Genomic DNA, 17195 nt, shown 5'->3' on the forward strand with positions numbered 1-17195 from the left:
GCTACGATATCAGGGATATTTTCACTAAAACTGTCTGCACGGTCCTGGACGGTCCTGGAGACCATCAGGAGGTGCAGGATTTTGTTCCAACCCAGTACAAACACACCTGTTCCATCCGGGTCTTAATAAAATGTCATAGTTGGTTTCATATTGAAAAGTCATGTTGTAGGCAAAAATGTCAGATGTAGCCTAATTATTCTGCTGCATTTATTCATAAAGCGTCTCAGAGTAGGAGTGCTGATCTAGGATCACGACGCACTCCATCCATTCATTATAATCTATTGGGCAAAACTGATCCTAGATCAGCAATGCAACTCTCTGAGATCCTTAATAAATACGGGCCTTGGTTTTGTTTGATATAGCCTTACTGTAGGCCTTATGTATGAAATATTTTTTTCTATAGGGGACCAGCCATGAGGATGAATCAAATCGAGTGACACTTGAAACGTGATACCAAAATGTCAGAGAGCTATATTTCCCATCACATATATCATACATTTGTTGCCTATAGTTTTACAGGCATGGCAATAACATTAGCAACAGGGCTGCGGCCACAACACAGGACAACTGATAGAATCTTTGACCGTGTGGCGACGTCCAATGTGCTGAAGTGGCTGACGTCTTCATGGGTCAATGGTGCTGAAACGTCTTCTTATGTCCCATGATACGCCTGCGGTGGACGCATTTTAGGGTTTTCCAAGCTGTTTAACACAAGTTGTGTGATGTAATCAGTTTCCCCTGAGTCTTCTCCCCAGGAATAATAGACACCTTTGGCTGACTTATCGAATTGGGTAGGGAATATGTAGTTTGAAGAGCGTTTGCACATTGGGAAGATGTCGCCAAGATATCATAATAGAATATTGATGTCTAGCCGACATCTTAACAATGTAGAACTGTGGAATTTAGAATGTGTAAGACGTCAATGAGCAAACAATGTCTAAACTGCATCATCCCAATGTACAGTTGAAGTCGGAAGATTACATACACCTTAGCCAAATACATTTAAATTCAGTTTTTCACAATTCCATGACATTTTATCCAAGTAAAAATTCCCTATCTTAGGTCAGTTAGGTTCACCTCTTTATTTTAAGAATGTGAAATATCAGAATAATAGTAGAGAGAATTATTTATTTCAGCTTTTATTTCTTTCATCACATTCCCAGTGGGTCAGAAGTTTACATACACTCAATAAGTATTTGGTAGCATTGCCTTTAAATTGTTTAACTTGGGTCAAATATTTTGGGTCGCCTTCCACAATCTTCCCACAATAAGTTGGGTGAATTATGGCCCATTCCTCCTGACAGAGCTGGTGTAACTGAGTCCGGTTTTTAGGCCTCCTTGCTCACACACGCTTTTACAGTTCTGCCCACAAATTTTCTATAGGATTGAGGTCAGGGATTTGTGATGGCCACTTCACTACCTTGACTTTGTTATCCTTGTAAGCCAATTTGCCAGAACTTTGGAAGTATGCACGGGGTCATTGTCCATTTGGAAGACCCATTTGTGACCAAGCTTTAACTTCCTGACTGATGTCTTGAGATGTTGCTTCAATATATCCACACCATTTTCCTGCCTCACGATACCATCTATTTTGTGAAGTGCACCAGTCTCTCCTTCAGCAAAGCACCCCCACAATATGATGCTGCCACCCCTGTGCTTCACGGATAGGATGCTGTTCTTCGAATTGCAAACCTCCCCCTTTTTCCTCCAAACATAACGATGGTCATGATGGACAAACAGTTCTATTCTTGATTCATCAGACCAGAGGACATTTCTCCAAAAAGTATGATCTTTGTCCCCATGTGCATTTCTACAAACCGTAGAAACAAACTGTCGTCTGGCTTTTTTATGGTGGTTTTGGAGCTGTGGCTTCTTCCTTGCTGAGTGGCCTTTCAGGTTATGTCGATATAGGACTCATTTTACTGTGGATATAGATACTTTTGTACCTGTTTCCTTCAGCATCTTCACAAGGTCCTTTGCTGTTGTTCTGGGATTGATTTGCACTTACTGCATCAAAGTACGTTAATCTCTAGGAGACAGAACACGTCTCCTTCCTGAGCGGTTTGATGGCTGCGTGGTCCCATGGTGTTTATACTTGCGTACTATTGTTTGTACAGATGAACGTGGTACCTTCAGGCGTTTGGAAATTGCTCCCAAGGATGATCCAGACTTCTGGAGTTCTACCATTTTTTTTTGAATTCTTGGCTGATTTCTTTTGATTTTCCCTTGATGTCAAGCAAAGAGACACTGAGTTTGAAGGTGGGCCTTGAAATACATCCACAGGTACACCTCCAATTGACTCAAATGATGTCAATTTGCCTATCAGAAGCTTCTAACGCCATGACTTCATCTTCTGGAATTTTGTAAGCTGTTTAAAGGCACAGTCAACTTAGCACAAAGTAGATGTTCTAAAAGACTTGCAAAACCATAGTTTGTTAATAAGAAATGTGTGGAGTGGTTGGAAAACAAATCTTATTGACTCCAACCTCAGTGTATATAAACTTCCACCTTCAACTGAATACAGGATACATCGTGCATACCCACCAAGCACGGTGCTGTCTGGACCGGCCTTCTTTATTTGGTCAAAATGTTGATTTGTTTGTTAATTTCAATGTCCATGGATAAATTTGGAGAGCACAGTTCAATAGAGAACAGCAGAGTTCAATTCATTACAGTGGAGTGTTCAGTAGAGTACAGTTCATTACAGTGGAGTGTTCAGTAGAGTTCAATTCATTACAGTGGAGTGTTCAGTAGAGTACAGTTCATTACAGTACAGTGTACAGTACAGTAAAGTAAAGTAAAGTATAATTCAGTACAGTAGAGTACTGCACAGTAGAGTGTAGCCTACTTTACTCTAATGTACTAAACTGTATTGTACTCTACTATACTAAACTATACTGACAACATCCGGTGAAGCTGGAGCGCGCCAAATTTAAATTACAAAATTGTAATATAAACATTCTTGAAAATACATGTCTCTTACATTGTTTAAAAGCTGAACTTCTTGTTAATCCAAACCGCTTTGTCAGATTTCAAAATGGCTTTACGGCGAAAGCGTACCATGCGATTATCTGAGGACAGCGCCCCGCATACACCAGCATTAAAAACATTTTCCAAATCAGCAGAGGCGTCACAAAAATCTGAAATAGCGATAAAATAAATAATTTACATTTGAAGGTCTTCCTCTGCTTGCAATCCCAAGGGTCCCAGCTACACAACAAATGATCGTTCTGTTCGATAAAGTCCTTCTTTAAATCCCCAAAAAGTCAGTTTAGTTGGCGTGTCTGATTCAGTAATCCACCCGTTCCACCCAATACCAGAGATAAATAATGAAGTGCGCGCCCTCATCCAGTCGCCCCACAAGACTTCAGTCAAAATGAGAGCCACCTTGAAAAACTACAACTACTAAGGCATTTTTCAAATAACAAACCTAAAACCCTTTCTAAAGGCTGTTGACATCTGGTGGAATCCATAGGAAATGCAATCTGGGAGGAATTCCTATGAACATCCCATAGACAAGCATTTGAATGGACTGTAACCTAAAAAAGAAAATCCATATGGATTTTCGTCGGGTTCTCGCCGGCCATATCAGTTATGTTATACTCACAGACATTATTTTAACAGTTCTATAGACTTCAGAGTGTTTTCTATCCAATGCTACCAATGATATGCATATCCTAGCATCTGGGCCTGAGTAACAGGCAGTTTACTTTGGGGGCGTCATTTATCCGAACTTCCGAACACTGCTACCTAGCCCTAAAAATGATGATGGACTGTCATTTCTCTTTGCTTATTTGAGCTGTTACTGCCGTAACATGGACTTGGTCTTTTAGCAAATAGTGCTATCTTCTGTATACCACCTTTACCTTGTCACAACACAGCTGATTGTATCAAACGCATTAAGAAGGAAAGAAATTCCACAAATTAACTTTTAACAAGGCACACCTGTTACTGTAATTGAAATGCATTCCAGGTGACTACCTCCTGAAGCTGATTCAGAGAATTTCCAAAAGTGTGCAAAGCTGTCATCAAGGCAAAGATTGGATACTTTGAACAATCTCAAATGTAACATATATTTTGACTTGTGTAAACACTTTTTTGGTTACTACATGAATCCATATGTGTTATTTCATAGTGTTGATGTCTTCACTACTATTATACAATGTAGAAAATAGTTAAAATAAAGAAAAACCCTGAGGTGTGTCCAAACTTTTCACTGGTACATTATGTATATATATATATATACTCCAGACTCCGACATTGATCCTCCTAATACGTCTATGTTTCTTATGTGCAATCTTTTACTTTTAGATTTGTGTGTATTGTTGTGTATTGTTAGATATTTCTTCAATGGTAGAGCTAGGACCACAAGCATTTCGCTACACCCATTAAAACATCTGCTAAATATGTGAATGTGATAAATTCCAATTTATTTGATTAAAAAAGATTACAGCTGTAAAAAGATTATGATGTTAAGTTCGAAAAAAAATTATAAAATAATTTATTTCGTTAAAATATATTTCATTATTACAATAACAAACATTTCCTATAAGGTTGCAATAATAAATAAAGTATGCAATGGCCTTCATAAATACAAAAATACATGTACAAAAACATTGTTACATGAGGCTATATATAGCCCAAGTCAATCACATAATTATTCAGTATAAAAAATGATTCACTCCAAAGAGTTGTAAATACATTAATCCACTTTAAATAAATTCGTTCAAAACAAATAAAAAAACTTGTAAATAAATAGTTGAATAAATAGATATATAAATAAATAATATCTACACAACACACACATAACGCTCATTGGCTACTTAATGTTGTGTCTAGTCTTTGTAGGTGTGCCAGCACCACTGTCCTTATGTCTTCCCAGCCGCTTGCGCTGTAATCCTGCATAAATTAAATACACTTGTTGAGATTTGAGAATAGACACATGTTGTATCATCACATAAATACATCCAGATTTGGTGAATGTACTCTCTTTGTAAGACAAATGGATCAACCTACCTCGCGTTTCAAGTAATTCTTCAGGAACTTGAAGTGAAGGCTCATCTTTTTGTTCACTCTTTTGACAGATTTTGATTGTCTAGTTTTCATAGCCTTTACCTGTTAGAACAAAATACAAATAATTCATTTAATATTATGATTTGATTAACATGTAACCACTTATATTATAATCTAATAGGATAGTATAATGTTTTCCTTTTGCATTAATGTTAAGGGCGAAAATCACAAATGACATACGCATTGGTCCAGCTCCGAGGTCTGGCGATAGAGGTCATTCATAAACTTGTCAACTCCTTTCTGGTCCCAGGCGGTGGACTCATATTTACCACTGCTGTACAATTTCTTTATGGCGTTCAGAGTATGCGAAATGAAGGCCATCTGTTCGTCAGCCTAGAAGCAGAGTGAATTGTGTTAGTATATACCTTATAAATTGAGGGGAAATATCAGAAAATTATAGCATATTGCTTATTCGTTATAACCTAATTATATACAGTGCATTCGGAAAGTATTCAGAACCCTTCACTATCTGCACATACTGTAGATTGATGATTACGTTTCAGCCTTATTTTAAAATTATTAAGTATTATTTGTTTCATCAATCTACACACAATAACCCATAATGACCAATCCAAAACATGTTTTTAGAAATTTTTGCTAATTTATTCAAAACAAAAAAAAACAGTTTTTGCTTTATCATTACGGGGTATTGTGTGTAGATTGATGATGATTTTTTATTTATTTGTAATCAATTTTAGAAATGGTCTGTAACGTAACAAAATTTGGAAAAGGTGATGGGGTCTGAATACTTTCTGAATTCAGTGTTTAATCCACTCTTAGAAAAAAAGGTTATGGATGGAACAAAACCTTTTTATGCATATTTCTTACCCTGAAATTATTGACTTGTCTGTATTGTTTGTCAGGGAAAGTGATCTGAGGTTCTCGAGAGACTTCATGACCCTGAGATGCCAAAAAATATAAACAAAATATTGCATTATTATTACTGTACAAAAATTTGTCAGGTAATTTAAATGAAATAGTGCAGCTCATGAAATGTTGAAAAGATGACAAGAGCTCAATGACCAGGAACAAGTGAATAAACATTTCCCTATATCCTACCATTTTCTGAAGCATCGTTATGGTGTTGTTGCTGAACACTTGGAACATGCTCGGAGACCGAGGAAGTGTCTTCATCCACGTGCATCCGATGGTTTTATTCCAGGTGCAAATCGTCATGACCAAGCACATCCAAAAGCTGATTGAACCCATTTTAGCGTAGGTCTGCTGTAGTTCTCAGTCTGTCCACAATCAATCTTGATGCCCTTCCGAAAGATAGCCTACTTCGTGTAATTCCGACAAAACAAAGTTGTCCGCAAAGGAGAAAAAGATAAAGTGTTCTTCCTGATCGATCAATTTGTCGAATTCCCGAGTTCTGTCATGCTCCAACCTGTGTCGATCCTTTATACTAAGAGTCTGCAAGGTATTCCAAAAGTGAAAGGTGGAAGTTCCCTCACACTTTCATACCTGAGAGTTGTTTTACGTCTGGAGAAAAGGCAGGGAAAGGACAGGTGCATCTCTCGAAGAATTGTTACATCTTGAGTTATTTGCTATTTTATCATGAAATATTGTCCTTTCAACCAGGATTTTTTTAATAGAAGAAATAAACATGTGAATCCATTTTAGTCAAACTATGGCCTAAATAAATATCACCATATAGAACAAGATTGAGTTTGGCCTTTCACTTCGAAAACAACAGCATTTCATGTTTGAAAACGCAACACCTTTTCATTTGCGCACAGAAACTATGGTGTCAACTACGTTGTAAGCACCTTCTTAAAGGGTAATTGTGGTTTGTGGACCTCAACTGCCTATTTAAAGATACAGATCAACGTTGTATAGGTTCAATCAATTACACACTCAACATGACTTCATTTCGTTTTAGAAACAGGTTGTGGTCTGAATTATTTTGGTTGACCCGCTCCTAAGCTCCCGGTTTTCAGAATAAGACACTGGAAGCCTATGCAGCGCACAGGCAGTATAGACCTTGGCATTACTGCTTACTTTGACATTAGTGCTTAAATTGGAGCCTATATTTCGGATGGTTTTGAATCTGGGCCTACAGGCACTTGTGAGTAAAATATAAGTCTATCACGTAGATCATTTGTCAAAGTACTCCATATTCGTGTGTTTTTATTGAACTTTTATTCAGATATGTGAGTTGATGTTACCTCTGCATCTATTATCTGTCCACTATAGAGACTGAAGAGTAACAGCATGGTTAGCGATTGCTATACTCCATTGAACTAACATTCAGAATGTGGAGATATAATTATGTTGCATGATATCCAGTAAATGTGTACTTGATAGAATTAATAACTATCTGAATCAACATTGTTTTACAGTGATATGATGATGTCATAAAGGGCGGGAAAGTATGGCTGGAATTCAGAGTATTGTAAAGGAGTTTATTGTTTTTCATTGAAGATGATGTTGATATGCAATTGTTAGTAGGAATCATTTCTCATTTAGGATAACATTTCAACGAAAAATTCGTTGTATTTCAAGGTTGCATCACACCACAGAATTTTACAAAATTAATAGCACAATTTTAACCAATGTAAGGCGTTTATGTATCGTTATTTAAATACTATAACCTACATGGAAATTATTTGCAACACGGAGAAATTACATAAACATATAAATAAAGCTTTCAGTGGCACATTTCGTTTATTCAACAAAATTACACGTTTTGCAAAAATGAACTAAAAGTAATGCTACTCTCACACGTGTTTTCTTGAGTTAAATAACCAAGAACGTACACATTCCGAATAGGTCATATTTTGTCGAGCAAGAAGGTCTTGGAGCTCCCTGAGTTTGATGGAATTCCATTTCACAGAGTTAAGTTTTGTTGGAAGAGCTCGCTGGCTAGTTGAAACGCAAGTCTCAGTGCCCAAACCTTTCCCCCTCCTGTAATCACAATAACACCCCGTGTAACCATGCAATTGAACTAGACTAACACAGAAAGTGTAGACACTCATGATCTCCTGAGCATCACCTCTATTGAAAGCGTTGGACGTTGGACCATTATCATTTCTGCCTCTGGGATACAGCCTCTTCGTCTCCTCTCCTATACCACACACAAAATACATCATACCTCAATAAAACAACTAAATATATGAATTAATCAAGCTCCAATAATCAATGTTCAACTAGAATAAATAACTTGTGATATCACAGTATGCATGCTACAGCCATAATTATTAGGAGGATCCCCATGATGCCACTTAAAAAGTTCTATATATATGCCTAAGCTATATACATAATTTGTTTTTATTTATTGCCCACCAGCACCCTGCCTCGTTCAGGGGACTAAACTATTATCCATTAAAAGTATTGCTTGTTTTTTGCCTCTTTTTCCATATTGTCTTCCATGTTTGTTTTTCTTATTTCTCCTCCAATCATAGTAAGACATACAGGTGTTTACAGACTTTATAAATAAACATCCCACAATGTGGGAGCTAAAAGTTCCTGGTCCCCCAGATTATCCTCTACTCCTCACCCAGATCTCCCCACCTCCTTCAGCCCACTGCCCCAGTGTGATTACCACATAAAAACAAACAGGAAAAACAAAAAGAACAGCAACCCTCCCAATGTACAAAAACACATTCAAAAGAAAGTACATAAAGAAACAAAACTACAAGCATACATAAACTTAAAGTAGATATTATCATGTGACTGAGCAGCAACAAGTTTAATGTGAGTCCCCTCTGATGGTTAGATAAGATATTATAAATCCACTCTCATTGGTTTCAGACAAGAACGAAATTTGGACAATTTATACAAAATACGTTTTTATTCACAATTTCAATATTATTTTTCCGCGGTTATTCAAGTAGACCGGCAATACAGTTCAGTTCAACACAGGTACAAAAGGGAAATACAAAATATAAATTATAAATTATACAAATAAAAAACAATAAATTATGGATTTAAATATAATAAATAGACTGACAGGGTCCCACATGATTGTATTCATGCTTTATAAACTGGTAAGGGCGTAGCTTCTGAGATGAGTCTGGATGATCAGTACATCTGTGCCGCAAGGATATCCAATCTTTGCAGATGACGTTTAGTCTCTTTCCTGATGAGCTCCCACGCCTGTGCACTGTAGTTCTGAAAAACACAGAAAATGTGAAATATTAGTTGGGTGAACTTTCTTGGCAAATAACGACCATAATGTCTTGAACAACAAAGAAAGACCTGGTGCCGTATGTATTAAGCTTCTCAGAGTAGGAGTGCTGATTTAGGATCAGTATTGTCTTTTGGATCACTATAAATAAGGACAGAGGAGACCTGATACTAGATCAGCACTTCTCTGAGATGCTTGATACATATGGCCCGAACCCACTTTTTTTAAATGAACACTGCTCCTGTTTAGCCTAGCCTAGTTAATATTCATTTGATTACATGTATTTAACACGTTTCCATACGAAACCAAACTCACCATTTTTCTCAGAACCTTCTTATTCAACTTCTTGAAGTACCGTTTTAGTCTCCTCTCAGGTTTCATGGCAGGTGATACCTGTTGGACAAAATTAAACAAAACATTAGCGTCATACAGATGTAGGATCTTCATTTGATCTCTTTTTTTCTGAGTATTTCCTGCACGGCAGGAAATGGAAACTTAATGTGTATTCAATGTTCTAAAAGGATTCTAAAGATTGTAATTTCCACTTTAAAATATCAAACTTGATTTGCCATAATGAAAAATGCATCAAAGCATACAAAAAATGTCCATTATTTATAATCCACAATCATTTACATTTCTCATTACTGCAGTATTATTTATGTGATGTCGCAAACTGGCTCAAAATCTGTAATAACCCATATATAGTGCGTTCGGAAAGTATTCAGACCCCTTCCCTTTTTCCAAATTTTGTGAAGTTACAGCTTTATTATAAAATGGATTAAAGAAAAAAATCATCATCAATCTACACACAATACCCAATAATGACAACGCAAAAACAGAAATACCTTATTTACCAATGAATTCAGACCCTTTGCTATGAGACTCAAAATTCAGCTCAGGTGCATCCTGTTTCCATTGATCAGTTGACAGTGCATGTCAGAGCAAAAACCAGGCCGCGAAGTTGAGGAAACCGTCCGTAGAGCTCCGAGACAAGATTGTGTCGAGATACAGATCTGGGAAAGGGTACTTTGTAACCACCAAGACTCTTACTAGAGCTGGCCGCCTGGCCAAAGTGAACAATCGGGGTGGAAAGGCCATGGTCAGGGAGGTGACCAAGAACCCGATGGTCACTCTGACAGAGCTCCAGATTTCCTCTTTGGGGATGGGAGAGCCTTCCAGAAAGACAACCATCTCTGCAGTACTCCACCGATCAGGCCTTTATGGTAAAGTGGCCAGACGGAAGACACTCCTCAGTAAAAGGCACATTGCAGCCCGCTTGGAGTTTGCCAAAAGGCACCTAAGGAGTCTTAGACCATGAGAAACAAGTGTCTCTATTTGGCCTGAATGCAAAGCATCACATCTGTAGGAAACTTTGCACCATCCCTACGGTTAAGCATGGTGGTGGCAGCATCATGCTGTGGGGATGTTTTTCATTGGCAGGGACTGGGAGACTAGTCAGGATCGAGGGAAAGATGAACAGAGCAAAGTACAGAGACATCCTTCATTAAAACGTGCTCCAGAGCACTCAGGACCTCAGACTGGGGTGAAGGTTCACCTTCCAACAGGACAACGACCCTAAGCATACAGCCAAGACAACGCAAGAGTGGCTTCGGGACAAGTCTCTGAATGTCCTTGAGTGGCCCAGCCAGAGCCCGGACTTGACCTGATCGAACATCACTGGAGAGACCTGAAAATAGCTGTGCAGCGACGCTCCCTATCCAACATGACAGATCGTGAGAGGATCTGCAGAGAAGAATGGCAGAAACTCCCCAAATTGGCAGGGACTAGGAGACTAGTCAGGATTGAGGGAAAGATGAACAGAGCAAAGTACAGCGACATCCTTCATTAAAACCTGCTCCAGAGCGCTCAGGACCTCAGACTGGGGTGAAGGTTCACCTTCCAACAGGACAACGACCCTAAGCATACAGCCAAGACAACGCAAGAGTGGCTTCGGGACAAGTCTCTGAATGTCCTTGAGTGGCCCAGCCAGAGCCCGGACTTGACCTGATCGAACATCACTGGAGAGACCTGAAAATAGCTGTGCAGCGACGCTCCCTATCCAACATGACAGACCTTAAGAGGATCTGAAGAGAAGAATGGCAGAAACTCCCCAAATACAGATGTGCCAATGTTGTAGCATGATACCCAAGAAGACTCAAGGCTGTAATCACTGCCGAAGGTGCTTCAACAAAGTCCTGAGTAAAGGGTCTGAATACTTATGTAAATGTGATATTTCTGTTTTTATTGTTAATACAGTTGCAAAAATGTCTAAAACACGATTTTTGCTTTGTCATTATGGGGTATTGTGTGTAGATTGATGAGGGGGGAAATCTATTTAATCAATTATAGAAAAAGGCTGTCACGTAACAAAATGTGGAAAAAGTCAAGGGGTTGAATACTTTATATGTATTTTAAACGTAGATTTCTCCACTTGTAGAGTTAGTAGGCTACACCTAAACCAGGGCTCTCCAACAATGTTCCTGGAGAACTACCTTCCTGTAGGTTTTCACTCCAACCCTAATCTACCACACCTGATTAATTAAGTGGTTGATAAACTGAATCAGGTTAGTTACAACTGGGGTTGGAGCGAAAACCTACAGGAGGGTAAATCTCCATGAAAGGGGTTTGGAGAGCCCTGACCTAAACAGGGATTATACTTTAAATAGACCCGTTACTTACACAGGAATTAAGGTTCTCCAATTGGCGTTCTAGAATGTTGAGGAAATCGTCCAGGTTTTTCTTGTCCCAGGTGACAGATTTCATATTCCCATCAAACAGTTTTGTGATTTGATAGATGGTCTCTTTCAGGAATCTGACTTTGTCCTCAAACTACACAGGAAGATATAAAAAGAAGATTAGAAACAGTATAGGCTTTCGTTATGGCAACAATATAACATCATTATAACATTGGGTCAAGACCACCATACCAAAGCATATCAGAACACGATAAGTCACATTTCTAGTCTTTACCTCAGCATCATCTATGTGTCTGTAAAGTGATGTTGGGAAAAAGACTGGGGCATCCTGCTTTGTGATATCTCCTCCCTGGAAAACAATCAATATAGTATGTTAAGTCACGTGTCAAATACTTCAAGACCAATCAAGACAGACATAAAGTATAGCTTAAACTGCAAGTACAGTAGACCTAATGTAGATAGCGTCTCTTGATCTCTGTCATTATAGCCTTAGCGCCCTTTTAGTATGTATATTCAAATATAGGCTAACAGTTTTCTAACAAAAAGGCTAAACATGAAACATATGACTACTTTACTTGGTTGGTTGTTTTGCTGTCCTTAATACATGCATTCAGTCTCCTCTTACAGTGTGCTGATAACTCACCATCTGGTCCAGCAGGGAAAGGTATTCTGCGCTCAAGTGACCGTAGTGGTGTCGTATCCAGTCACAGCAATGACACACGCTCTGCATACTGCAAATAATAAGAAAAATACACGTCCAACTCTGCATTGTATACATTGTAAATAGCAGTTCGTTTCGCTATTAGTTTTCCAGATGAGTTTGAACATCTTTGCTGTGTTAAGTAGTTTTATGTGGAATTGGGAAAGGGAAAGCTGTATAGAGAATTTCCCCTGATCAACCTACCGGAGGCGGGAACTTTCATTTTCCAGACTAGCACATGCAGCAATAGGAATTCCATGCCTGCTCCGTATCCTTGACGAACAAATCCAAGTAAATCCATAGACAATTCTCCTTGAATCCGGCTTTAAACTTTAGTTGAACCACAAGATAAGATTATTCCATTTAGATATCGGCTAGGCTATTACTGTAGCGAGAATAGGCTATTCGCGAGCTTTGCTTTCAACTGCTAATAACTTCGCGTGAACCGATAAAAAAAAGTCTGATAACAAAATCGTTGAAGTCGAAATAAAACCCACACATCCTAAGAAAAGTAGCCATATAAGACATTCATTTAGTGGGTTTCGTTCAAAGTTAGTCCGAAGTATTGTTCCGTAGTCTTCTGCTGTTGCGCTACAACTGAAAAGTGAATGGGAGACGTCAGCGTCAATACCCATATCTCTCAACTTTCATTTTCACAATGACGTAACCAACTTTCACCCTACTGTTGTCTGCTGGTGATGCAACGTTGACAAGCAACGACAACATGATTTGTTGGAACTTTCTATTTGTCGTTTATTTTACAAAGGGAAAATGAAAAAGAATATGTGACAAAAGTTCCTTGGTATAGGCTACGATATCAGGGATATTTTCACTAAAACTGTCTGCACGGTCCTGGACGGTCCTGGAGACCAGCAGGAGGTGCAGGATTTTGTTCCAACCCAGTACAAACACACCTGTTCCATCAGGGTCTTGATAAGATGTCATAGTTGGTTTCATATTGAAAAGTCATGTTGTAGGCAAAAATGTCAGATGTAGCCTAATTATTCTGCTGCATTTATTCATAAAGCATCTAAGAGTAGGAGTGCTGATCTAGGATCAGGACGCACTCCATCCATTCATTATAATCTATTGGGCAAAACTGATCCTAGATCAGCAATGCAACTCTCTGAGATCCTTAATAAATACGGGCCTTGGTTTTGTTTGATATAGCCTTACTGTAGGCCTTATGTATGAAATATTTTTTTCTATCGGGGACCAGCCATGAGGATGAATCAAATCGAGTGACACTTGAAACGTGATACCAAAGAGTCAGAGAGCTATATTTCCCATCACATATATCATACATTTGTTGCCTATAGTTTTACAGGCATGGCAATAACATTAGCAACAGGGCTGCGGCCACAACACAGGACAACTGATAGAATCTTTGACCGTGTGGCGACGTCCAATGTGCTGAAGTGGCTGACGTCTTCATGGGTTTTAGTGCTAGTAGTGATACATGTCAATGGTGCTGAAACGTCTTCTTATGTCCCATGAAACGCCTGCGGTGGACGCATTTTGGGGTTTTCCAAGCTGTTTTACACAAGTTGTGTGATGTAATCAGTTTCCCCTGAGTCTTCTCCCCAGGAATAATAGACACCTTTGGCTGACTTATCGAATTGGGTAGGGAATATGTAGTTTGAAGAGCGTTTGCACATTGGGAAGATGTCGCCAAGATATCATAATAGAATATTGATGTCTAGCCGACATCTAAACAATGTAGAACTGTGGAATTTAGAATGTGTAAGACGTCAATGAGCAAACAATGTCTAAACTGCATCATCCCAATGTACAGTTGAAGTCGGAAGATTACATATACCTTAGCCAAATACATTTAAACTCAGTTTTTCACAATTCCTGACATTTAATCCATGTAAAAATTCCCTATCTTAGGTCAGTTAGGTTCACCACTTTATTTTAAGAATGTGAAATATCAGAATAATAGTAGAGAGAATTATTTATTTCAGCTTTTATTTCTTTCATCACATTCCCAGTGGGTCAGAAGTTTACATACACTCAATTAGTATTTGGTAGCCTTGCCTTTAAATTGTTTAACTTGGGTCAAATATTTTGGGTAGCCTTCCACAATCTTCCCACAATAAGTTGGGTGAATTCTGGCCCATTCCTCCTGACAGAGCTGGTGTAACTGAGACCGGTTTTTAGGCCTCCTTGCTCACACACGCTTTTACAGTTCTGCCCACAAATTTTCTATAGGATTGAGGTCAGGGCTTTGTGATGGCCACTCCACTACCTTGACTTTGTTATCTTTTACTTGGTCACAATCCCGGATCCGGGAGCACCCTCATCAGTAAAAAAGCTGACTAGCATAGCCTAGCATAGCGCCACAAGTAAATACTAGCATCTAATTATCCTGAAATCACAAGTCCAAGACACCAGATGAAAGATACACATCTTGTGAATCCAGCCATCATTTCCGATTTTTAAAATGTTTTACAGCGAAAACACAATATGTATTTCTATTAGCTAACCACGATAGCAAAAGACACAACCGCATATTTTCACCATTTTTTTACCGCATAGGTAGCTATCACAAATTCGACCAAATAAAGATATAAATAGTCACTAACCAAGAAACAACTTCATCAGATGACAGTCTTATAACAGATTTATTGTATAGCATATGTTTTGTTCGAAAAATGTGCATATTTCAGGTATAAATCATAGTTTTACATTGCAGCCACCATCACAACTCTCACCAAAGCAGCTAGAATAACTACAGAGAGCAACGTGAAATACCTAAATACTCATCATAAAACATTTATGAAAAATACATGGTGTACAGCAAATGAAAGACAAACATCTTGTGAATCCAGCCAATATTTCAGATTTTTTAAGTGTTTTACAGCGAAAACACAATATAACATTATATTAGCTTACTACAATATCCAACCACACAACAGCATTGATTCAAGGCAACGGTAGCGATAGCGACAAAACCAGCAAAAGATATTAATTATTTCACTAACCTTCATAAACTTCATCAGATGACAGTCCTATAACATGATATTACACAATACATATATGGTTTGTTCGAAAATGTGCATATTTAGCGGTACAATTTGTGGTTGAACAATGTGAATACGTAGCCAAACTGCACAAAATTATCCGGATATATTTCTGATACTCACCTAATCCTAATCAAATAACTAATCATAAACTTTACTAAAAAATACAGGTTGGACAGCAAATGAAAGATACACTAGTTCTTAATGCAACCGCTGTGTTAGATTTTTAAAAATAACTTTAGTACGACATACAGCTTACGTTATAGCGACAGCGCCCAAAATCAGCGCCCAAATTACGACGACACATTTTCGATAGAAATACGAAATAACATCATAAATGGTTCCTACTTTTGATGATCTTCCATCAGAATCTTGTACAAGGGGTCCTTTGTCCAGAATAATCGTTGTTTGGTTGTAGAATGCCCTCTTCATCTGTAGACTTTGCAGCCAACGCTAGCCATGTGGCGCAGCAGTGTCCAACGCACCATAACGCAAGACAAAGAAATTCCAGAAAATCGCAATAAACTGATATAAACTGATATAAGTCGGTTTAAAATAACTAGTTTATGATGTTTTTAACACATATATCAAATAAAATCAGAGCTGGATATATCTAACGTCTATATCGAAAGCTTTTCAGAACGCAATCCTGAGGTCCATCTCGCGCCAAGCTGAACGGTGAAAAGACTAGACCCACCGTTCCAAGAGCTCTTGTTCGGCCTCAGATAGAGCTATACACCCCTTTCCAATTCTCACTGCCTACTGACATCTAGTGGAAGGCGTATGCAGTGCATGTAGACCCATAGATTTCATGCAAATGAATAGGCTGACCCTGGAACAGAGCCGCCTATTTCAGATTTTTCAGTTCCTGACAGGAAGTTTGCTGCAAAATGAGTTCTGTTTTACTCACAGATATAATTCAAACGGTTTTAGAGACTAGAGAGTGTTTTCTGTCCAATAGTAATAATAATATGCATATTGTACGAGCAAGAATTGAGTACGAGGCAGTTTAATTTGGGAACAATTTTTTACAAAGTGAAAACAGCGCCCCCCCTATTGAGAAAAGGTTATTAATTAACCTTGCAAGCCAATTTGCCACAACTTTGGAAGTATGCACGGAGTCATTGTCCATTTGGAAGACCCATTTGTGACCAAGCTTTAACTTCCTGACTGATGTCTTGAGATGTTGCTTCAATATATCCACATAATTTTCCTGCCTCACAATACCATCTATTTTGTGAAGTGCACCAGTCTCTCCTTCAGCAAAGCACCCCCACAATATGATGCTGCCACCCCTGTGCTTCACGTTTAGGATGGTGTTCTTCGAATTGCAAACCTCCCCCTTTTTCCTCCAAACATAACGATGGTCATGATGGACAAACAGTTCTATTTTTGATTCATCAGACCAGAGGACATTTCTCCAAAAAGTATGATCTTTGTCCCCATGTGTATTTCTACAAACCGTAGAAACAAACCGTAGTCTGGCTTTTTTATGGTGGTTTTGGAGCTGTGGCTTCTTCCTTGCTGAGTGGCCTTTCAGGTTATGTCGATATAGGACTCATTTTACTGTG

General features: G+C 38.5%; 2 protein-coding genes across 3 annotated transcripts; both read right to left on the minus strand.

Annotated features, from left to right (window-relative positions):
• Positions 1 to 4812: 4812 nt before the first annotated feature.
• Positions 4813 to 6282, minus strand: LOC139567993 (interferon a3-like). Its single transcript, XM_071389652.1, has 5 exons — positions 6133 to 6282; positions 5902 to 5973; positions 5254 to 5406; positions 5017 to 5115; positions 4813 to 4899 (listed from the first exon to the last, which is right to left on the minus strand). The coding sequence occupies exons 1-5, from the start codon at positions 6280 to 6282 to the stop codon at positions 4813 to 4815; spliced, it is 561 nt and encodes a 186-aa protein (XP_071245753.1).
• A 2569-nt stretch (positions 6283 to 8851) lies between these two features.
• Positions 8852 to 13206, minus strand: LOC139580560 (interferon a3). 2 transcript variants are annotated; one of them, XM_071409393.1, is made up of 6 exons: positions 12803 to 13206; positions 12542 to 12629; positions 12173 to 12247; positions 11882 to 12031; positions 9518 to 9595; positions 8854 to 9186 (listed from the first exon to the last, which is right to left on the minus strand). In XM_071409393.1, the coding sequence occupies exons 2-6, from the start codon at positions 12626 to 12628 to the stop codon at positions 9097 to 9099; spliced, it is 480 nt and encodes a 159-aa protein (XP_071265494.1). In that variant the 5' UTR covers position 12629; positions 12803 to 13206; the 3' UTR covers positions 8854 to 9096. The 2 variants fall into 2 exon arrangements, with proteins under 2 accessions (XP_071265487.1, XP_071265494.1); XM_071409386.1 differs by lacking the exon at positions 12803 to 13206 and having other exon boundaries at positions 8852 to 9186; positions 12542 to 12691.
• Positions 13207 to 17195: the final 3989 nt, after the last annotated feature.

This window comes from Salvelinus alpinus, chromosome 1 (genome assembly GCF_045679555.1).
Source record: "Salvelinus alpinus chromosome 1, SLU_Salpinus.1, whole genome shotgun sequence".
Taxonomy (NCBI): domain Eukaryota; kingdom Metazoa; phylum Chordata; class Actinopteri; order Salmoniformes; family Salmonidae; genus Salvelinus; species Salvelinus alpinus.